The 23,909-nt window shown below is 38.0% G+C and overlaps 1 protein-coding gene across 2 annotated transcripts in view; it reads right to left on the bottom strand.

Annotated features, from left to right (window-relative positions):
- PRKD1 (protein kinase D1) overlaps window positions 1-4,827 on the bottom strand; it is a gene marked incomplete at both ends in the record, with an annotated part of 334,107 nt that extends 329,280 nt beyond the window's left edge. For both annotated transcript variants that reach the window (XM_082853994.1, XM_082853995.1), the window contains one exon: window positions 4,570-4,827. In XM_082853994.1, the coding sequence (XP_082710120.1) occupies window positions 4,570-4,827 (258 nt within the window). The remainder of the gene's footprint in view (window positions 1-4,569) is intronic.
- Between the last annotated feature and the right edge of the window lie 19,082 nt (window positions 4,828-23,909).

Genomic DNA, 23,909 nt, shown 5'->3' with positions numbered 1-23,909 from the left:
CAATTTACAATTAAGAAAGCAAAACAGGGGCTTCCCTGGTGGCTCAGTGGTTGAGAATCTGCCTGCTAATGCAGGGGACATGGGTTCGAGCCCTTGTCTGGGAAGATCCCACATGCCGCGGAGCAACTAGGCCCGTGAGCCACAACTACTGAGCCTGTGCGTCTGGAGCCTGTGCTCCGCAACAAGAGAGGCCGCGATAGTGAGAGGCCCGCGCAACGCGATGAAGAGTGGCCCCCGCTTGCCACAACTAGAGAAAGCCCTCGCACAGAAACGAAGACCCAACACAGCAAAAATAAATTAATTAATTAATAAACTCCTACCCCCAACATCTTCTTTAAAAAAAAAAAAAGAAAGCAAAACAACTATAAGCAGAGCACAGTTGCTCTCAAACCAAGGCACTAAACTTTGTTATTCCTTTAGTGAGCTATCGTCTATAAAATCTCACTCCTTAGTTTCTTTGGTCAGATAAACGACTATGCAAAGTGAAACTATGCCAGGAGTCTTATAGATGTTATTACTCCATTTAAGTAAATTCAAAAGGGAAATATGGGGCTTCCCTGGTGGCGCAGTGGTTGAGAGTCTGCCTGCCAATGCAGAGGACACGGGTTCGTGCCCCGGTCCGGGAAGATCCCACATGCCGCGGAGCGGCTGGGCCCGTGAGCCATGGCCCCTGAGCCTGCGCGTCCGGAGCCTGTGCTCCGCAACGGGAGAGGCCACAACAGTGAGAGGCCCGCGTACCGGGAAAAAAAAAAAAGGGAAATATGAGTTGTTTTTCTAATAAGATAACAGGCAAAATGAATGGATAGTCATATTAATTGCATCCCACATCCCCAAATTAATACTGCTTGTTTTAAAAACGTGTGTGTGTGTGTGTGTGTGTGTGTGTGTGTGTAGACACGTAGATGATGTACTATGAAACTAAAGTAATTCTTCCTTTGGAATACTGTTCCTTATTTGAAAACAATTCCTTCTTAGTCTATATATTCAAGGTTCTTTTGATAGTAAAAAGTAACAATGTTTCAAAGTGAAGTCAACTACTGTTATTATTATTTTTTTACCCTCCAGAAAATAATAATCATGTATACTAACTAACATGATACATCTCTTTACATACAACCAGCCTTCAAGGTTACACGCTTGCAAAGTAAAGAAATAAGCATAATCTAAATAAAACCTTAAGCTAGTATTTAAAAAAAGAAGGAATTAGTTCTATCTCTACATTCATAAATTGTTATATACAGAAATGGAACACTAGATTTTTCATCTAAACTAAAAATTTTTAAAAATAACTGAATCACTTTTCTATATACATGAAACTAACAATATTGGAAATCATCTATACTACAATATAAAATAAAAATTAAACTTAAAAAATAATTTTAAAAATTTTTTAAATTCTTTAGCTATATAATTCAGTACATATCTGGGGTACATTTATCTTAAACTAAGAATATTTTTGATCAATTGCCATCAAAAGTTCTCGAGTACGATCATATGTCTGCCACTTTTCAAACCTATATAACTAAAAAGAAAACTATACTCTGAATTCTAAATGATAACAATAATCACTTAAAGATTGCTTCTCAGGGACAGGACTTCTCTTATTTAGCTCTATACACCTCAAGCGCTCATCCCACAGAAAATGTCCCATGGATGTGGCTGATATAAACTGAACTGTCAGCTAATACTTCCAAAGATTTAAGCTAGTCTGATCTCTGTTAGTATTTAGGAAACTCTCAGGCATATCATATGAAAACCCTCTTAACACGCTGTAACACAGTGAATGTGGAGGGCTCAGAAAATCTGGAGAATTCTGCTGTGAGTTCAACATGACTCCGTTCTACATAGTAAATTATAAATGACTTCAAACTCCCAGCACTCTCCTAAAACATCCATTTCCTTCCCTCTCTCCCTTCCTCTGTCTCTTTTTCTCTCCTGTCATCCTTCCTCAGAGTTAGTATCTTGAAATAGTACTTCAAGAGAACCTGAAATGAGGAACAAAGGATCTCCTCCTACTTCCTTAACTACACATTGACCCCTCCTCCATTTCTACTGTCACAAAACAAAGTGATCTCTGCTATCCTGTGATGGATACTCAGCCCTCTTAATCTTGTTGGGGCCATAATTGTATCTCAAGATAGATGACAGAAGACAGATAAATAGATGAAAATTTTCCTATTTAGACCCACAATCCAGTAAATACTTACTTACAGTATCCTGTACATAAATAACTGTCAAATCCACATCTCTAAATCTAACTCTCCCTTTGCCATAACCTTAAAAAAAAGTGTAAGTGAGATCTTTATTCTGGCTATCCCAAGTAGTCAAATGTTTCAAACTCTTCGGGACAGAACTACTAGAGTAAATATAGAAGGAAGGGGTTCCCCCTATATCTCAGTCACCAGGGCGGATGATTTTCCTTTTCCAGTATTTCTCCAGGTCTCTCCCCAAGAGCTTTGGCTCAGGACTCCATTAGCTCATGAACTCCAATTTTCCTTCTGCCATAAAATTCTTGGCATTCTAAAACAGATTCCACGCAGCAAATCCATCTTTCAGATGTCCTTGGTTTGATATCTCTATGTGGACGATTACAGAGACTCCTAGTAAACTGAGTTCATCTTAGTTGCAAGGCCTTTTCACAGTTTTACTTTCTCTAAATATCCCAGCCACTACCCTCAGATCCACTGTGTTCCACAGGTGCTTGCTGCCTCTCTCCTCTGCACGCATATCACCCCCTCCATATAACATCCCTCTTGGTAGCTACTGAGATAAGAATTCGCTCTCTAATCAATTTCCAGTCGTAAACCTCTTGAATCATACATGTTTCTCCCCATCCTAAACTCCATCAAGGTGTGTGTATATGTATGTGCGTGTGTGTGTTTTAAAGCTGGTCAAAAACAGTCTGTCTATATTAACTTAATATTACCTGTAACTCTATCACTCGCTTTCAATTAAAATTCTATACAATTACATTAGCTTTTTAAAGAAATTTTAATTTACCTTGCTTATATGCTTATTCAGTATTGTCCTTTAATTAACTGGATTGCACCCCAGTGAAAACTGTTGTAGACTACAACTGCCATTAAGGGAAGGCTTTCAGTGCCTAGGAGAATACTCCTTTTCACCTGCAACAGACACTCCACGATACTGATGATAAATCATATGATATGACTTGTAGCAGAATTAGACAAAATCTGTCTAATTTTGTGGAAGTTGCAAAAATTTAAGAGTAACATGCATTACAAAATGTCACTACGTTCAATAAACAAAAATTCCTGGCACTCGCTGTTACCTTAGTCTGGCCTCCAGAACTTTCACAACTTTTAGATTAGTGATTTTTTCCCTGGGGCTTTTCCTAATATTCCTGGGCTCAGTGCCACAATTTGCAACAGGCAGGTTTAGCAAATTCTGTTCCAAATAGTTTAGAGAAAGCTTTCATGATTATTCAAGTGATCTTCATAAGGTAAGTACTAGTCAGTCCTCCAGGGGTTGAAATTCAGCACCTTTAGAGACCTCTGTCTCCACCCCTAAACACTTGCTGTTTATACTAAGAAGACTAGCGCCATGGCCCCCTTTCCTTTATACTCTTATCACCCCCTTCCATGCAACATCCCTCTGGATGGCTACAGACACAACCTGAAATTCAGAATTGCACTATAAACATTGGTGGGCGGGCTAGGTCTCCTCTTCGGGTGGCCTGGTCCAGGATAATGGCCCTTTTTCAACCCTGCCTTTGGTGGCCGCTGTCCAGAGTCCCACAGCCTCAAACTTAAGGGCACAGCCAGCCTCGGGTGCTCCTGGACAGTACCCCTACCATCTACATATCTGTGTCCCAGCTTCAACGCTCTACTATCAGTACCCTGGGAATCAAAATCAAGAAGACTGCAACTTTCAGATTTATCGTTGAAAAATTTGCTCCTATGTTCACATAAGGTTGGGAATAAAAGACCACAAGGAAGTGGGTAGTCGTGGTCTGGTCAGTTGTTTTCACAGCTGGCCGAGTCAATCATTCTCTCTTCAAAGCTTATTTGACAGGTGAGAAATTCCTCCTCTCCAGATCATTCCAGGAACTCCTCAGCATCAATCTGAGCTGGGAGAGGGGCCTGAAGGGGAGGGGAGGGGTGCTGAAATCGTGCTGAGCGTGTCCCCGGGGGAACTCTAGTGCAGGAAGGAGGATTCCGGCGCCAGGAATGTGCTGGTCCAGGGTGCAGAAGGAAGAGAGGGGAGAGCCGGGAAGTCTTAAGGGGAAGGGAGAGGAGCGACCCGAAAAGAGCAAGATACCCGGGAATGTCCTGAAAGGGATGGGAATGGGTGAGGAGGATGCAGACCCTAGAGATATCGGGAATATAAGAGGATGGGGCAAGGGGAGAACTGGACAACAGGGAGCGCAGTGCCTCGGATGCGGGCGTCCAACCTCGGCGGGTGCCAGACCCTTCCAGCGCGCCGGCGAGGCTGGCTCCCGGCCGAGGCCCCGGAGCCGGAAAGTTGGCGCGGCGAGGGGGCGGCCGGGCTGGCAGCGCCCCCTGAGCGGCTGGGAGGCGCCGGGCTCGGAGCCGCGCGGCGCCTTACCTTCTGGTCGACGATGGAGCAAGCCATCTCGCGGACGTGCGCCAGGCTGTAGTCCCCGGACGAGTCCTGCAGCAGCAGCACCGGCTCGCGGCTCAGACCGATCTGCAGATGGAACGAGATGCCCCCGGCCGGGGCCGCGACGGGAGCCAGGAACGGCGCGGGCCCCGGCCCCGACCCCGGGACCAGCGCGGCCGCCGCCGCCGCCGCCGCCACGGGCAGCAGCGGGCTGGGCGGCCGCAGGACCGGAGGGGCGCTCATCGCTCGGCCGGGCGCGCCGAGGGCCGCGGGTCCGGACAGCTGAAAAGTTTTGCTGCCGCCGAGCCGGGAGCTTCTTTCTTCAAGAGTCGAGGCGGAAAATAAAAACTTTCCGGAAAAGTCCCCGCGCGGGGGGAGGGCGAGGGGATGAGGATCAGGAGGGGAGGGGGTGGAGGGAAAATGGCCGAGGCGGGAGGATTGCGCCGCCGGGAGCGCGGGCGGCGCGCGGGGGAGGCGCCGCCGCGCGGAGGAGCAGCAGCCGCGGCGCGCGCGGAGGGACGGGGCGGCGGGTCAGCGAGGCCAGGGCGCCGGGCGGGGGCGGGGAAGGGGGCGCGAGGGGCGGGGAAGGGGAGCTGGGGGCGGGCACTGCGGAGCCACCACCCGGCAGGCACCGGAGCCGCAAGAGCCGCGGCCGTGCGGCCGCAGTGGCCGCAGGGTTCCCGGTCGCCGCCCCCTCCGCCCGAGGTTCCTGGGGCCTAAGCCTCCCGTGGCCGGAGCAGGACCGAGCGGCAGGGCCCGGGGCCGCCTCCGCGGGCGTGGTCCGACCCTCCCCTCCCGGACTCCGCTCTCCGCTGGCCCGGCTTCCCGACTGCCGACGGAGGGGACGGGGCGCACCTCCTGCAACCCGCTGCCCCGGACCGCGAGCTTCACGGTCCCCACAGTCCCCGCCACCTCTTCCAAATGTCCGAGGACTACGCACTTCTACCAGTGAGGTGACCTGTGCTGGACCCAAGAATGCCCAGCCCTGCGGTTCTCCGTGGGTCTTACCTTCGGAGTGTCGAGGGAGGATGAAAATAGAGGGACCTTGGAAACCCACGTACATCCCGGCTCCTTTTAGGAGCCCTTGGGTTTGTTGCCAAACAGGGTAGGAAGCCAATCCACGGAAATGTATTTAAACCTGTCTCTACCTTTTTTGACTCTGACACACCCTGATCCCCAATCCCACACGCTCCACCGCAGCTACCAAGGCACCAGACCAAACACAAGTCACTGAAATCAGGATTTTGAAAGAGAAGGCATTGTCTACATAAAGAAAGGAGGAAGGTCTGATGTGGCCTCTCTCCCTTTACCTTATTCTTTGTGTCTGACGCTTCTACTTCGGGAGCCTCAGAAACCGTTTTCTTTCCTTTGCCATCACTCTAAAGTCTGCTTTTTAGGAGTGATGCTCTCAGCCGCCACCGCCATCACTAGCGCCACCGTCAAAGTTGGACACCATCTGCTTTAGTTTTGATAGCTGTTTCTTGTTGTTGCCTTTGTTGTTGTAGCTTTGGCGGGGGTGGGGAGATGGGGGGTGTGGTGTTTGGAGATGAACTCTAATCTTCTCCTCCCACCTGGGCGTGCTTCACACACTGCGCAGTGTGTGTAACTGTTCAGGTAGGTGCACAGGGCCTCAATCTGCTGCCTGTCACCATCTTGGAATGCATAATATTTTTTTTTTTCACTTTGCAGTGGGCCAGGTAAATTATGTAGCCCACTTCTGCACTTACCTAGTCCTTCCCCTTATACAGCACAAGCGCGCGCGCACACACACACACACACACAGGCAAACGAATATGCATATTTTATTTTGCACTCAGTTGCATTTTTTGTTTGTTTATAATATTTGTTTATTTATGTCTTGACCTCTGTTTCTGACCCAGGACATGACATTGCAAGGTGATTTTCTCTTTGAGCCTTGTTCCCAGGGTCAGTAATGGAGTCTTGAATGTTCCCAAAAACATTGTGTCATTCACTGCTCTAGAAGAGACCTGATTTTCTCCCTGGATTTGATGGTCTGAGAAGGTCTACATGTGTGTTGGCAGTTTCCGTCCTAACTTACTTAAAAAGTGATTCGCTTCATCCATGGTAAAGTGTAATTTCCTTAATGTACCAGATTCAGCTAAGCTAGGAGAATAGTGGAATTATTCTTAATGCAATGAATGCCCTTTGGAATTCTCTGAGGGTTTTTTTTTTTTAATGTCAGAAAATGTATTTCATTTTCTTTTAAAGTTGGACTAAGTCAATTTTCCCACAATTTCCTATCACGGGAAAAAAAAAGTTTGCTGGTCAGTTTACAAGGGCCTTACAAAAAGCTTGAGATTCAGGAGAAATGAAGACATTCGTGTTCTGTAGATACAGCAATGATCTATTCAGGCCTTCTTTGTGCCAGGCACTACTGGCACCAGGTGTGCAGCTGCGAGGACAGACAAGGTTCCTACCATAACAGATCATATTAAAATGAAAAAAAGGAAAACAATAAATAAGATTATTTCTGATAATCATAATTGCAGTGAATAACAATAATACAATAGTAATGAGTGACTTGTGGAGGGGGATGGTGGAAAAAGCACAACTTTGAACTAAAGATGAGAGAAGTTTTGAACTAAAGATGAGAGAAGTTTTCACTGACTTTATATTTGAGCCAAAACATGGATGAAAGAAAAGGGCCAGCCTTAAGAAGATCTGGGGGAATTACACTCTAGGCATAGGAAACAGCTAGTGCAAAGAACTAACATAGGAATGTACTTGGCATTTTCAAGGCACAGGAACAGAGGGGCAAGTGCCTGAGATGAGGTCGGAGAGCTGGTAGAAGCCAGATCACAAAGGGTCTTGAAAGACCCTTGAAAGACCCTTTCATTCTATTCTCAGTGCACTGTCCAACCACTTGAAGATTTTAAAGTGGGGAGTGATACGATTTAATTAGCATTTTTTAAAAATCACTCTCTGCCTCTGTGTGTGAGAGAAAAGAGTCAAAGCAGAGACACCAGGTAGGATATTAGCTGTTGTTCAGTCTAGAGACATTTATGGCTTGGACGACTCTGGTCGTAGTAGAGATACTAAAAAATGTAAAGATGCAGGATCTAATTTGGAGGCAGAACTGAAGGTCTTGTTGATGAATCAGAGGTTTATGGGGAGTGAGAGAACAGGAGAGTTGTGAAAGGCTCCTAAATTTCTGAGCAATTAGCCAAATGGTAGTGCTGATGCCTGAGACCGAGAAGACAAGGAGGAAGCAAGTTTGGGGAGAAATAAGATTTCTGCTTTGACCATGTTGAATTTGAGATGCCTCTAGACATTCAACTTAGAAATAACAGCTATAGTTGAATATTTGAGCCTAGAGTTCAGCAAAGAGAGGAGGGTCAGAAATACATTTGGAAATAAGTAATGCAAAGATGTTTCAAACTGAGATTAGATGGGATCGCTACAGAGGAAGGGCTTAAGGCAGTCATCAGTTATATGAGACAGGAACTTAGATGTCCTGTATAGGAAGAAAGTAAGCTGTGGGACAATAACTGCTGCTTATACTCTGATTTCTCAATAGTATAAAAGATTCTTGTAGGATGTTGGAAATAATTGAGAAGAAAGCAGGGGAGGGAGAGAAACTTCTAAAGAATTTTAATTCTGGAGAATTAGAATCACTTTTAAGAGGCTGGTAAATTACTGAATGCAAGGGAGTGAATAAAGGGAAACAAGAAGAAGAAAAAAAAATCTCAGAACCACTGGAGCTCCCCCATAACAAGCAGAAAATGCTATGGAGTTGGTTATTGCAATTTGAATAGTAGGCACCTGAGATCTGACAGTTTGCCAACTGCTCCCTATTTTTGCTGAGTGAAAAGAGAATGAACAACAGATAATACCTAAAAGAAACCTGACGTGCATCTCTGGTGACTTTGAAACTATACATAGAAAACTTGAAGGATTTGAAAGAATTCAGTGGTTTTAATCCCTTCTGGGTGTTTGAACTTTGGAAAAGAAAAAAAGGATGTAGAGAGTGAATAGCTGTTTGTATAAATTATATTCATGAATTTTGGTTTTTTTCTTACTCTTGGCTAACATTACTGGAATAATGGACTTCTGGCAGTGTCAAGGAATACCATCTTGGAAAGTAGGTTCACTACCCTAATCAAGACTCCTTGTAAACTGATTTGAGTGTACAGAAGTATGTGGAGGTACTTACAATTTCCAAAGCTGAATGTTAATCCTTTAGGATGGCCTTCAAAAGAGGGCTGGATGTTGAAATAGTTTTAGATATAAGTGCATACATTTTATTTTTCTTTATAGCTTATAAATTAACTTAGCATTTAAATTCTTGATATAAACTAGCCATTTGAAGGCACTTGGAAGTCCTACAAAAGTTTTATGTCATTTAACCCACTACTTTCTAGACATTTTTGATCTCAGAACCCCTATCATTTGTTGCTGTTGTTGTTGTTGCTGCTGCTGCTGTTGTTTCTATCACACGGCATACCCTAACATTTCACATGGCTAGTGTTCCACAGAACACACTCTGGGAAATGGAGGACTATACAACAAATATAAAAGAATTTAAGTTAAAATTTGAAGGTAAAGAAAATTGCTCAGATAATTAAAAGCAGACACTTTGAAGAAGAGCATGAATGGCAAAAACAGGTACATATTTAGTGTCTAGTAGTTCACAATCAGTAATCAGAAAGAGGATTGAGAATGACCCAATTTGAATGGAAGACAGTCTGGAAGCACTATATGCTTTGTCCAGATGAAACAGACGGTGGAGAAAGAAAAATGAGTAGAAAACATGTGCAATTCTATGGCTGAAAGGATCCTATCTACACCTAGTACAACCATTTTACAGCCTAAAAAACTGAAGAGCAGAGAAATTATACACCAATGTGGAAATTGGAAATTTTGAAAGTATGGTCCCAGAATGGCCTCCTTTTTATACAATTAATCACTGAAAGTTGTGAGCATGAGGATAATGGATGGATGAGATGATGGATGGATAGATGGATGGATGATAGATGATTAACGTAGATGATAACCATTTTATATTGTTTGTTTCCTTAAGAGTGTTCATAAATGATAGTCTGTAAGACCAGGCTAAATAAAGTTAATGACACAAAACTGGCACAACAGAAAAATAATATCCTAATGGAGATATCAACTATACAGTCATCTGCCAAAATACTGTTCTGCTAAAACCTGAGAATGTGACAAAATGTTGCCTTGTCTTGCCGATACTTTCATGGAAAATAAAACAGAAAAGAACTGAAATTAATTTTCACCAAGAAGAAAAACTGATTTACTCTTTAAGAAAGCAAATTTCAAAAATTCAAAGAAAAAAGAAATATGATCCTAGAGTCAGAGACTCTCAAAAGGACAGGAGGCCCTCGAAGAAGCGTTTAACTATAAAATTACAGATGATCTGGGTGAGCAATAAACTCAGGCACCAGTGTGACTACACTTGAAGCTTTGGATGAGTACAGATCTGCAAAGAGAATGAACGAAGATAGACATAAACTACGTGAGCAAGAGTAAATAAAAATAAAGGTTATTTTAAGCTAAAAATAACATGCACTAGCTATATGTGAGAGCGCCAAGTTTTTAAACATTCTCTGCCCCGCCCATAAATTACCTTATAGGCAATAATTAAATTTTTCAATTTAATTTTTACTTACGCAAGGTTAAACATTTTAATGTGCTCATTGATCACTTGTATGTCTTCTTTTTTTGAATATTACATTCTAAGTTCCTCATATATTTTATATTGGAATATTTGCTCTCTGCTTATTAATGAATAAGAGATTGTCATATATAAGGAATGTCATTCCTTTGTTATATATAAAGGCAAATGCTTTTTGTCATTCATCTTTTAATTTTTTATGGGGTTATATCTTTCAAGCTGCTTTATAAATGTCTTTTTCTGCCTTTGTTTATATTGCTTAGAAAGGCATTCTTTAATCTGAGATCAGAAAAATATTCATCTGTAGTTTTTACTTTCCATTATTACTCTATTATTTTGCTTTTTAAGAACTTTAATCAATCTGGGAGCTGAGTACATGTACTGATTTCTAGACCTATATTTTTCTAAAATGTCAATTGTCTCAGCTATTGGAGGACATTTTTATTTGCTTTCATATTCATCAATGGGTTAGAAAAATAGATCCAGCTTCCAGTGTTTAGCTTAAAATTTTTTAAGTACTTTTTAACTTACATTTCTCTAATGCTAAAGTCATGAGTGAAGGGAACTTTAAAATTTTTTGTCCAAAATGTTGAAGGTTTTACTTTTTGCACACATGCAAAATACCTACATTTACATTTCTATTTTATACTATGTTCTTTCTTTAGACTTGATTCCCTACACTTCATTCCTTCCTGGACAGTAATAACTCTGACTCTGCTGTTCTAATAAGAACTAAAATCTGCTGACTCCAAGGTATTATAAAATTTGCTCAGGTCCTCTGTAGAAAACAGACTGAAACACTTTTTCCTTGGACTGTAGTATACTCAGAAGGCTATTGCTTAGAGTTGCCAACTCTAATTGTGCACAACAGCTTTTATTAAGTCAATCCAACATTCAGATTCAGAAACTATTAACAGCAGCACATATATATATATTTTAATAAAGATTCAATTCTTCTAATCCTATTTTGAGGCACATTGGTTCCAGGGATACAAACTTTTCCTCCATTCTTGTTGGATCTTACATGTTTTCATAGCCAAATATTTTCCAACTGTGAATATCAAATACATCCCATCAGTTGATAATATTCCATAACCTGATTTATTCTCTTTAGTACAGGTTATTTTGTGATACTTTACATGCTATTATTCAGTACGTTTTATAAAACACTGGCTAAATCTTGAAAAACTAATAAGAAAGAATAAAGGAGGTACAGTTAATCCAAAGTTGCTTTTTGGGTTCCTTCCTGGAAAAAAATATTTTTTGAGCTGAAATTTCTCGTGTGTGGTTTCTGATGCTTGATTTGGAAAATAAACTTTTTAAGGGAAAGAATTTGGCAGATTTATTTCTTCGTGACATAACCAGGAAAAATAGTTTTAATAGTTTAAGAAAAAAATAATTTGCTTTTCTTGGCTTAGAAAAATTTTAAATGGCATTATTTCTAAAATTCATTTATTATAAAATTCATATTCCACTAGGATGAAAGTCTGCATAGTTAAAATGAGGTCATTTATATGGAATTAAAGCCATATTTTATCTAATTATCATGCTGCATTTTCTTTATCAATTCTTATCCTCAAACATACCATCCTAAAAAATCATATTATTGCAACCACAGTAAACCTTCTTACCCATACTTTACTATTTTTAAACTGAATTTACACATTTGATCTCACATACATTCGAAGTAAAAATCTCTACCTCATACAGCTCAAAGTAGAATATTTACTTCTTGAATTAAATATTAATTTTGTGTTTATTTTAAATATATAAATCCTTTATATTTATATGATATTATACAGACTTTTTATACATATATTTTGTTTTGTTCAATAAGTTTGTCATCCAGACTGTCTAGGAAAATTGGAGTCCTCATAAACTGAAAAAATCATTATTTTTCAGACTTATTTCAGAATATATTCAAGAAAAGAATTATGTACTTACTCTTTTAGATAAAGGAAGAACATTCTAGAGTGCCTTAACCTTTGCACTTTGCTGCTGTGGTTGAATGCTGAAGTCAACAAGTGTAGGTAATTAGATTTGAATGCTTGTTTAGTTTGTCCATGCCACAGCAGTCCTATCACTTCCCAGCACATCTTTGTATTCTCTTTATTTCAGTACATATCCATCTGCATCTAACCTTGCAAGTTGAACTTTAAAAAAATTTAATTATTGAAATAAATTTCACTTGCTTTGGAGAAATACAACAATTTAAGTCACCTATGAGGAAGATTCATTTTAACCTTTATTTCCTTTACCAATATTTTCTTTGCTTTTATATAAAATTTTAAATACTTCATAATTAAATGATAAATGGATTTACATGGTTTTAATTTATGATATATCACCTGCATCTTTTCAAAAAACAATGAAGCCATTTTAATGATTAGAAACTTTTTTATTAAAACAAAGTAGTGCAAATATCTCAACTAATATCCACGATTTCCGTTGAAACATTTAGCTGTAACCCTCCTCACAGTCAATACAAAAGAAGGAAAACAATGTATTTTCTAATTCTTATTGTCTGATTTTAAACAAAAATTTTAAATGAAATTATCACAAGTGTCCATATTACACAAGACATAGAAAAACACTTGATTTAGAACCGGAGCTTCCTGAGGGCAAGACTCTTGTTTTAACTCACCTTCTGTCGCTTAGCACCCAAATATAGCAAATGTTTATTAATGTGCTTTTTTGAATAAAACTGTTCAACTATGGTTAGATTAAAAATTTGCAAATATTTTTTTTCAAGGTAATAGTCGTTTATATCCACCCTGCTCAAAAGTTCAAGTCACAGAAACCAACTCTAAATCAGACAGACATTTCTTTGAGGGACTCAGTTAATAAGGTTCAGATAAATTCAATTCTTGTGATGTAGTCTGACATAGCTCCCCTGGCCTGATATGCTTATAGCACTTTCTTAGGGCTATTGCTATAGTATCTATCACATTATATGGATTTTACTTGCATCGTATACCTGTGGGAACCATTCTGTAATCATCTCAACATAGCCCTCCTCAAGTGTCTCCAGAATCAACTGTTAAACCTGATACAGAATAGATGCTGATACTTGGTAGTTCAATAATTGTTTATTGAAGGAGTCAATGACTTGAGTCTAAAACGCCTTAAAAAGATGGATTGCATAATCTAACAGCCTAGCTTTCCCCCAAATCAATTACTTCAGCTGTGCTTCTATTTTGGAATAACATACATTGTTCTCTTGCTGATTATAAAAGTAATATGTGTTAATTTAGAAAATCTGGAAAAAACAAAAATCTAAAAAAAAAAAAATCTATCAGCTCCTAACTCAGAGTTAATGTTAATCTTCTATTTCTCCTATGTGAGTGTGTGTATGGAGTAATATAAATAAAATATTGTTTGTTAAATCTGATTTTAAACTTAATATACCAAAGTATTTTTCTGAAGTCATTAAATGTTCTTCAGAAACATCATTTGGAATGGCTGCAGAGTATGCTAGAATAAGGTTTGTGTCTCGCTTTTGTGACATTTACTTTATTTTTGTTTTTGCTAGGACACTTTAAAAAATGTGAATAATAGCACTATTGCTTGGGCAATAAAGATATTCATAAATTGAAATATAGATTTAGAAATGCAGCTGCATGAAAAAAACATAAATAAGACTAATAAATTCTGGGAGGAACTGGCTCTGCTAACAAGGATAATATCTAGAAGCTTTTAATTAAAATAGAATCATTTAAAAATGCACAAAATTTCAAAGAATTCGTAACGGTGAAATACATTAAGCTGACATAAAATCTGAAAAACCATTTTTTTAAAATCAGCAAGACACTTTGTAGGTTTTTAAATTGAATAATCAAATCAAATTTGACACCTCAGGAGAATATCATTTCTGCTGTCAGAAATCAAAACAGTGATGTATGCTATATTTAGAAAGTAAGTGATAGAATATATTTTTTTTTACTGTATCTTATTATGACAGAAATTAATTAACTTCATGAAATATCATTGACAAGTGAAATTGTAAAGTATTTGCTTTGCTACTTTCCAACCATACTTTTTGTTAATTGGCTAGAAATATAAGTGCCAATCTAATTTTCTTAATGCTAAAGTATAACACTTTAAAAATTATAAGCACATGGTTCAAAAGTAGATGGAATAAAGGATGTTTAAAATTGATTTTTAAAACCTAGTAAAACTATGTTTTAAAAAACTTCTATTTTAACAAACCAATCCCGTTTTCAAGATTACAAAGCCACAGATTATTGGTTAATGATACAATTGATGAAATCATCTAGTTTTTAGTTAAAAAAAAATAATTAAGCAACTTTATTCTATTGGGCCTATAAAATTTGCTTGGCTTGTCCCCAAATTATGTCAGTACAGTATCTCTAACTGACCTATATTCTTAGTAACTGTTAAACTGCATATTTGTGGAGCACTTTGACAGCCCACAGCCTTGAGATAACCTGAGGAAAGGTAGCTTCTTTTGAACAAATATGTCACATACACACACATACACATACATTCCATTGTACTGTATTAGCAAAACTGAAACTATGGTCATTAGCATAATCTCAAAATCTTAAAGAATTTACTTTTTAATGGCAGAATGGTGAATGTAGTTGTTATTGGCTAAATTGTGTCCCCACTAAAATCCCTATGTTGAAGCCCAAACCCCAAGGACCTCAGGATGCGGTTGTATTTAGACATAGGGCCTTTAAGTTAAAAATGAAGCCTTTAGGGTAGCCTCTACTCCATTCTGACTGGAGGAAGAGATTAAGACACATAGAAAGACTGTGGAGCATTCATGCCCAGAGGTACAACCATGTGAAGAGGCAGCAAGGGAATAGTCATCTGCCTCCAGAACTGTGAGAAAATAAATTCCTATTGCTTAAGCCATCCAGGCTACGGTATTTTGTTATGCTAGCCCTAGCAAACTAACACAGTCACATATAATATGTTAGGGTAGAATGAATATATTTCAGTATACATACAGAGCCAAAAGACAAAGGTCTATTTTCTTGGACCACTAGACATAGAGTACAATAACCTCTCTTTCTGATGTTTGACCTTCTTTAGTTTCATCAGAAAAGTGTGGGAGGGGAGCATATTACTGAAAAATGTCAAGGAAAAGTATGAAATTGCTTAATAAGATAATATAACCCTGAACTTAACACTTCACAGAAAACTAGGATAATAGATTCTTTTTATTTTCTTTTTTCTTTTTTTTTAATTGAATGTAAGACTCTTTAAATTCTATAGCGCTTTACAATTTTCAAAGGTTTCACACACATGATTTCACATGATCCCATAATAACCCTTTTTCCCTCTATCTCCATATTGCCTCTCCCCACTGGTAACTACCAGTTTTTTCTCTGTATCTGTGAGTCTGCATCTTTTTTTTTTATTCACTAGTTTGTTGTATTTTTTAGATTCCACATATAAGTGATATCATACAGTAGTTGTCTTCCTCCAAGTCCATCCATGTTGCTGCAAATGGCAGAATTTCATTCTTTTTATGGTTGAGTAGTATATATATACCACATCTTCTTTATCCATTCATCTGTTGATGAATGCTTATGCTGCTTCCACACTTTGGCAATTGTAAATAATGCTGCTAGGAACACTGAGGTGCATGTATCTTTTTGAATTAGTGTTTTTGGTTTTTTGGATATATACCCAGGAATGGAATTACTGGGTCATATGGTAGTTCTATTTTTAGTTTTTGAGAAACTTCCATACTGTTTTCCACAGTGGTTGCACCAATTTACATTCCCAGCAATAGTATACGAGGGTTCCCTTTTCAGATCCTTGCCAACATTGGTTATTTGTGTTCTTTTCGATGACAGCCTTTCTGACCAGTGTGAGGTGATATCTTATTATGTTTTTGATTTGCATTTCCCTGATGATTAGTGACGTTGAGCACCTTTTTATGTGCCTGTTGGCCATCTGCATTTCCTCTTTGGAAAAATGTCTGCTCAGTTCTTCTGCCCATTTTTAATTGGGTTGTTTGGTTTTTTTGATGTTGAGTTGTAAGAGCTATTTATCATTTGCAAATATCAGAAGCTGGAGGAATCATGCTCCCCATCTTCAGAATATACTACAAAGCTACAGCCATCAAAACAGTGTAGTACTGTTTGGGCACAAAAACAGACACATAGATCAATGGAACAAGATAGAAAGCCCAGAAATAAACCCATGAACTTATGGTCAATTAATCTATGATAAAGGAGGCAAGAATATACAAAGGAGAAAAGACAGTCTCTTTAATAAGTGGTGCTGGGAAAACTGGACAGCTATATGTAAAAGAATGAAATTAGAACCTTCTCTAATACCATATACAAAAATAAACTCGAAATGGATTAAAGGCCATCACTTATCACTAAAGGTAGTGATAAGCCTGGATACTATAAAACTCCTAGAGAAAAACATAGGCAGAAGAGTCTTTGACATAAATCACAGCAATATTTTTTTGGATCTGCCTCCTAAAGCAAAGGAAACAAAAGCAAAAAGAGAACAAAACATCAACAAAACAAAAAGAGAAGCTACTGAACAGAATAATAGGCTCTTTTTAATCAAATCAATTTTGCTGTTTTTGACATCAATCTTGACTGTTACTATAATTACAAATTGTATAAAAACTTACACTTGAGGGAATGAATATTATTCAGGATTTAAAAAGTGCTTTAAATAAAATATAAATAAGGGAAACAATTTTCATGTGGTATTTTATATCTTTAAAAAGGGATACTGGCTGGTCTTATTTGTAGAATTTTAGAGGTAGAAGTGGTATTATAGACCATCTTATCCAATTGCTTCATTTTAGAGGTGAAAAAAGGAATACTCCAAATAGCATAAGTTAGTAGATGAGCCAGGCAAGAAATGAGTCAACAGTGCTTTCATTGCACCAGTGGTCTGCAATCTGAATTTGACTGTGTACCCCATTAGTAAAAGTTGAATAAAAGTTGAGCATGTACCTTCTATGTATGTGTTTGTATACTTACTTGTAATTTAACATACGTATAATTATATTAATGTTATATGATTGGTGTAAAATATATACAAAAATAGAAATTCAGAAGAGCATTTACAAACAGGACTTCCAGGTCTGGATAACATGAAGCAGATACACTTATTCCATAGTTTTCCTGTTACGACTAAAAACCCTGCACACTGTATTAATGAAACAAAGGGGGACTCTGAAAAGTAGGGAGAAGAAGACAGGCCAACTAGGGATTTTGAGACCTAAGAAATAACACAAAATTAAGTTCACTGTGTTTTATTTTTGCCTTATATGTCTGGACTGGGTGCTAGAGAGGCCAACAGCCTGGAAATACCAACAGATATAAACAAAAAAGCCCTAAGGAAAGCCTGCTTTCTGTAGCCAAAGGACCAGGAAAGGGGAAGCCCAGTAAGACAGAAAACTTTGAGATAATAACTACCTTATTCCAGCCTAATGCCATGGGAAAAACTGTGATCCACACCCATCATCCAAGGCTGAGCAAGAAGCCTAGACTTCAACTCTCATCAACCCCCAAGAACAAGCACCACACCCAGCACACATAAAATACCCCATCATTCTACCCCTGGGATAATATCAGAGAAAGCCAAGTGCGGAGCTTGGACTTTCAATCCTTCTAGGATCTGAATCTCCTATCAGTAGAGAGCACATGGTGAGTCTAGACTTCCACACCCTCTGAATGGTAACGAGGCATCCCTTCCCCTATCGCTAGAGTGGTGCTAGCAGAAGCCTAGTGGAGAGTCTGGAATTCCACACCCACCCAGCAATGAGCTAAGCCTCCTCCCTTTAGTGACAATGGAGACAGACCAGGGAATTGGACTTCCACCTCCACCTGACAGTAATTACCTTGCCCCTCCCTCTTCTCACACAGTGTCAGAGGAGACGTGCTAAAATAGAAGATTTAAATAAGATCCAGTGTATACTAATACAATATCCAAAATGTCCAGGATACAACTGAAAATCACTCTCATAACAAGAATCAGGAAATTCTAACTTGAATGAGAAAAGAAAATCAACAGATAACACCACCAAGATGTCAAAGGTGTTGGAGTTATCTGACAATGATTTTTAAATGAGACATTATAAAAATGTTTCAATGAACAATTACAAACATGCTTGAAACAAAATAAAAAATAGAAAGACTCAAAAATAGAAAGCTTTAACAGAAAAAGAACAACAAAAAGGAAGGGGAGGATGAGGAGAAATAAAGAAAAGCCAAATGACAATTTTACAACTGAAAGAAACAATAACTGAATATCCAGTAAAATCTCACTGAATGAGCTTAACAGAATGAAAAGGTCAGGGGAAAGAACTGGTGAACTTGAAGATAGAACAATAGAAATCACCCAGTCTAAACCAGAGAAAAAATAAACTGAAACAAATAAATAAATAAACAGAGCCTAAGCTATCCATGGAAAGAGATGAAGCTCCAACATTTATACCATTGGAGTCACACAAGGAGAGAAGAAAGAGGGTGGATCTTAAAAAGTATTCAAAGAGATAATGGTTGAACATTTTCTAAATTTGGCAAAAGATATAAACCTACAAATTCAAGAAGCTGAGTAAATCCCTAACAGGATAAACCCAATGAATTCCATACCAAGATACATCATAATCAAACATCTGAAAACTAAAGACAAAGAAAAGATCCTGAAAGCAGCCAGAGAAAAATAACAACTCACCTCTAGAAGAAAAACAATTCAAATGACAGTGGGTTCTCATCAGAAGCCATGGAAGCTAGAAGAAAAAGGCACAATATTGTTTAAGTACTGAAGGAAAAGATCTGTCAACCCAGAGTCCTATGTCCAATGAAAATATCCTTTAGGAAAAAAGGGGAAATAAAGACATTCTCAGATGAAGGGAAACTAAAGAGAATTTTTTGCCAGCAGACCTACCCTAAATGAATGGTTAAGGGAAATTGTTACAATGGAAAGGAAATAAAAAAGAGGAAAACCTGGGACATAAACAAGGAAGAAAGAGCAAGGGAAAAATAAATACACAAATAAATTCAATAGACTTTTCTCCTCCTCTTGAGGTTTTAAAATAAGATTTGTAATTCAAAGAAACATTATAAAATTATATAATGTTGTTCTCAGTCTATATAGAGGAAATTGTTAAGGCGATTATATTATAAATGGTGGAAGGTAAGGGGAGTTAAAAGGAGATAAGGTTACTACACTTCACTCAAATGAATAAAATGTTGATATCAGTATATTATAGTATGTTATGTATGTATAAAGTAAAACCTAATGCAATCATTAAAAAATATACAAATATATACACTCAAACACACTACCGATAAATCAAAATAAAATTATTTTTTAAAAGTTTAGGTAACACACAGGAAGGCAGGAATAAAAACAGAAAAGAAAAACAGAAGGAATAAACAGAAAATAAGAAATAAAACAGCAAATGTAAACTCTAATACATCAATAATTACCTTAAATATAGATCATCTAAAATATACTAATTAAAAGGCAGAGATTGGCAGGGTGCATTAAAAATCATGACTCAGTATAGGCTTTCTACAAAAATGACTTCAAATATAACACTATAGAAAAATTTAAAGTAAAAGGATGGAAAATATATCCTATCCAAACATTAATGAAAAGAAAGCATGAGTGACTATATTGATATCAGATAATGTAGACTTCAGAGTGAAAAAATTTCCCAGGGACAGAGAGGGACATTACATAATGATAATAAGGTCAATCCACCAAAAAGACATAGCAATCCTAAATGTAGAGACCCTAAACATCAGAACTGCAAAATGAATGGGATGGAGGGACTGATAAAAGTAAAAAGAGAAATAGACAAATTCACACTAAGGTAGTTGGAGATGTCAATATCCCACTCTTAACAAATGATAGAACAACTAGGCAGAAAATCAGCAAGTATGTAAAAGAAATAAACAACACCGTCAACCAACAACATTGAATTCACAGTTATAACACACTCTTCTCAACAAGAGCAGAATACACATTCTTTTAAAACACTCATAGGGCATTTATCAAGATACACCATATCCTGGGCCATAAACAAATCTCAACAAACTTAAAAGAAGTGAAATCATACAGAATGTGTTCTCTGATACAATGGAATCAAACTAGAAATCAATTCCAGACCAATGACAGGAAAAATTCACAACACTTGGAAACTAAACAACACACTTCTAAGTAAACAGTGGGCTGAAGAGGAAGTCTTAAGGGAGATCAAGAAATATATTGATCTAAAAGAAAAAAATACAACATCTAACAATTTGTGGGATGCAGCTAAAGCAATGCTGGGAGAGAAATTTATAGCACTAAAGGTATACATTAGAGAAGAGGAAAATCTCAAATCAATAAGCTAAATTCCTACCTCAAGAGCCTAGAAAAAGAAGAAAATAAACCCAAGGCAAGCAGAAGGAAGGAAATAATAAAAAGCAGACATTAATAAAATTGAAAACAGAAAAATAGAGAAAATCAATGAAATAAAATCCATTCAGCTTCTTAAAGAGCTGAATTTTATTTTTCAATAAAATGAAAAAAAACTCTAGTAAAACCGACAAAACAAAAGGAGAGAAGACACAAATTTCTGATATCAGGAATGAAGCAGGGGATATCACTACAAAACCCTGCAGACCTCAAAATGAGAAAGGAATGCTATAGTGAACTTTACACACATAAATTTGACAACTTAGATGAAGCGGAGCATTTCTTTAAAAGCATAAATACCAGAACTCACTCAATAATGAATAGGTAATTGAATCATCTTTAACTATTGAGGAAATTACAGTAAATCCATAACTTTAAAAGTTCTTAGATATGACACCAAAAGCCTGACTGTCTCAGTCATTCCAGGCTGCTGTAACAGAATACCATAAACTGGGTGGCTTAAACAGCAGAGATTTATTTCTCATAGTTCTGGAGGCTGGGAAGTTGAAGATCAGGTTGAGTTCTGGTGAGAAAAAATCTAGATAATTAACTGGTAGTACTAATGTTGGTTGTGACAGGGAATGGGGAGAAGGGGACAAGTTATACGTTAAAGCAGGGAGGGTGGCCAAAGTCAAGCATCTAAGAGAAGCCCTGAAATTTGCTAAAACTTTTGCCCCCCCAAATTAAGAATTCCTATATATTAAAGAGTGAGAAATGGAATGTATTTGTCACATTTTTGCCAACTTCAAATCTAAGATGTAAAAGAAGTTTACCTCAGATCTGGAGACCTCAGGAAGTGGAGGTTTCCTCCACAAGGTAATAAAGCTCACTGTTAGCCATGTTCTCTTTTCTCCTTTTTCTGAGAAGGTACTCTATTCACTTTTTAAATTTATGACTGTGAGCTCATGGATTCTTATTTGTTTACGATATTGAAATATTTTATTATTATTTATTTTGATGCTGAAATTTCCCTGTACTTGGCCAGTGAGCCCTTTCCAGCTGACTTCTGTGTCCTTATGATGTACCCCAATCATTGACTAGTCTTACCTTCTGGCACAAAAAGATATCCCAGGCTCACGTTGTCCTCCATCTTCAGCCCTGGAATCAGTCATTTCCCCAAGAGGCTCTGGTTCCTTTAGTGGAGGATAAGTTACCAGAAACCAAGATCAGGGCCCTGCCTAGTAGTGCCCATTGCTACTGATGGGTCATTCCTTCTAGTCCCTCTCAGCAGATGGAGTTAGGAAATATATGTATGTATATATTTATATATACATGAATGTATGCACATTAATACTTCTATAACTATTTTTATATCCATCTGTATATATTATAAAACAAGGAGTTCACACTGATATTGTATCTCCAACTGTAATCCACTTTTCTAGCATTCAGGGTTTTCTAGCCTTCTCCTTTTCTGAGTTTGTTAATATACTCTTCAACATGAGAAACTTGGTTCCCATCATCCTCAGTATTTTTATTCATTTGCTCAAGTAATTTACCTATTTTTTCAATGTAACCAATCTCTCAACAATGCTGGCCCACCCTCCACCTCCACGCAGTACCACCAACACCATTCTGTGTCCTTGGTCATTAAGCCTGCTGGCCTGTATCTCTGTGGACCCTCCCACCCCTCTTCATTGCCTGCAATCATACTTGCAAAGCTTGCTGGCTCATGCCCTCACCCTCTCCCCCTTCCTCAAGTTTCACATCCTTATCACTGGCCTGTACTTACATGTGGCTCCACTCTCTCTTACTGCCCCATATCCCCAGCTACTGTGTAACTTCAGCAATTTCATTGCTCTTCCTTCTTTCCAAATGTTTAACATTTCCTTCTGGTATCATTTCCCTTCTATCTAAAGAGCTTCCTTTAGCAATTCTTTTAGAGCAAGTCTACTGCCCACATTTGAATTTTCTTAGTCTTCCTTCACTGGAGACTATCTTTATTTACCTTAATTCCTGAAGGACATTTTCACTAGATACAGAAGTCTGGCTTGACAGATGGGGCAGTGTGAGTCATTGCTCCTCTTCTGCCTGAGTGGTGTCAGTGAAGGCCAGCAAGAAGCTGAATGTACACATCCAGCCAACCCTTGGGCTATACCTCACCAGGGGATTATCTTCTAAAAGAAGATTAGATAGTATCCAATGTGGCCAGGATACAACAGAAAATCACTCATCATGCCAGGAAAATCACATGAATGAGAAAAAATGATCAACAGATTCCAATACTGAGGAGAATCAGATACTGGAATTATCTGAAGAATTTTAAAGCAACCATTATAAAAATGTTTCAACAAGCTATTATAAATTTTGTTGGAACAAATGAAAAGACAGACAATCTCAGGAAAGAAATAAACGTTATTTTAAAAACCCCATGGAAAGTATAGAACTGAAGAATGCAATATCAGAAATAAAAACTTACTTGAAGGGCTCAGTAGTAGAGTGGAGATCAGAGAGGATAGAATCAGTGGACTTGAGGACAGATCAAGAGAATTTATGTTGAACAACAAAGAGAAGATAGACTGAAGAAATAATAAAGTTTCAGAGACTGATGGGACAATACAAAAGAGCTACTATTTGAATCACCCGATTTCCAGAAAGAGACAATGGAACTAAAAAAGTATTCAAAGAAATAATGGCTGAAAATTTTCAAAACTTGGTGAAATACATAAAACTACAGATTCAAGAAGCTGAACTCCAGATAAGATAAAACCAAAGAATTTCATACCAAGACATATCATAATTAAACTTCTGAAAAGTAAAGGCAAAGAAAATATTTTGAAAGCACCCAGAGAGAAATGACACTTTACCTTTGGGGAAAAACAATTCAAATGACAGTAAATTTTCCATCAAAAACCAAGGAGGCCATAAGGAAGTGGTACATCATTTTTAAAGTACTGAAAGTTTTCCTTCAATTGAGCATTGTAACGCAATTGTGGGAATTCTTTCACAATGTATACAACTGTCAAATCATTACATTGTTCACTTTAAATATTTTATAATTTTGTCAATTATACCTCACTAAAGCTGAAAAAAAAAAAGAAAGGCAAACTAACAAAAACAGGGTGGTATGTGTTGTCAAAATATCATTCACGAATGAAGGGGGAGTGGGGACAGTCTCAGAAAAAAGAAAAAATAGAATTTGTTTCCACTAAATCTACCTGTAAAAAATGGCTATGGGGAGTTCTCTGAAAAGAAAGGACATTGTAACTGAAGTCTCAAAACTTCAGAACAGAAAGAACACCAGAATGGA

This window comes from Leucopleurus acutus (genome assembly GCF_964270905.1).
Source record: "Leucopleurus acutus genome assembly, chromosome: 1".
Classification (NCBI taxonomy): Eukaryota; Metazoa; Chordata; class Mammalia; order Artiodactyla; family Delphinidae; genus Leucopleurus; species Leucopleurus acutus.
The sequence above is the reverse complement of the archived record's forward strand: the minus strand, read 5'-3'. Positions and strand labels throughout refer to the sequence as shown.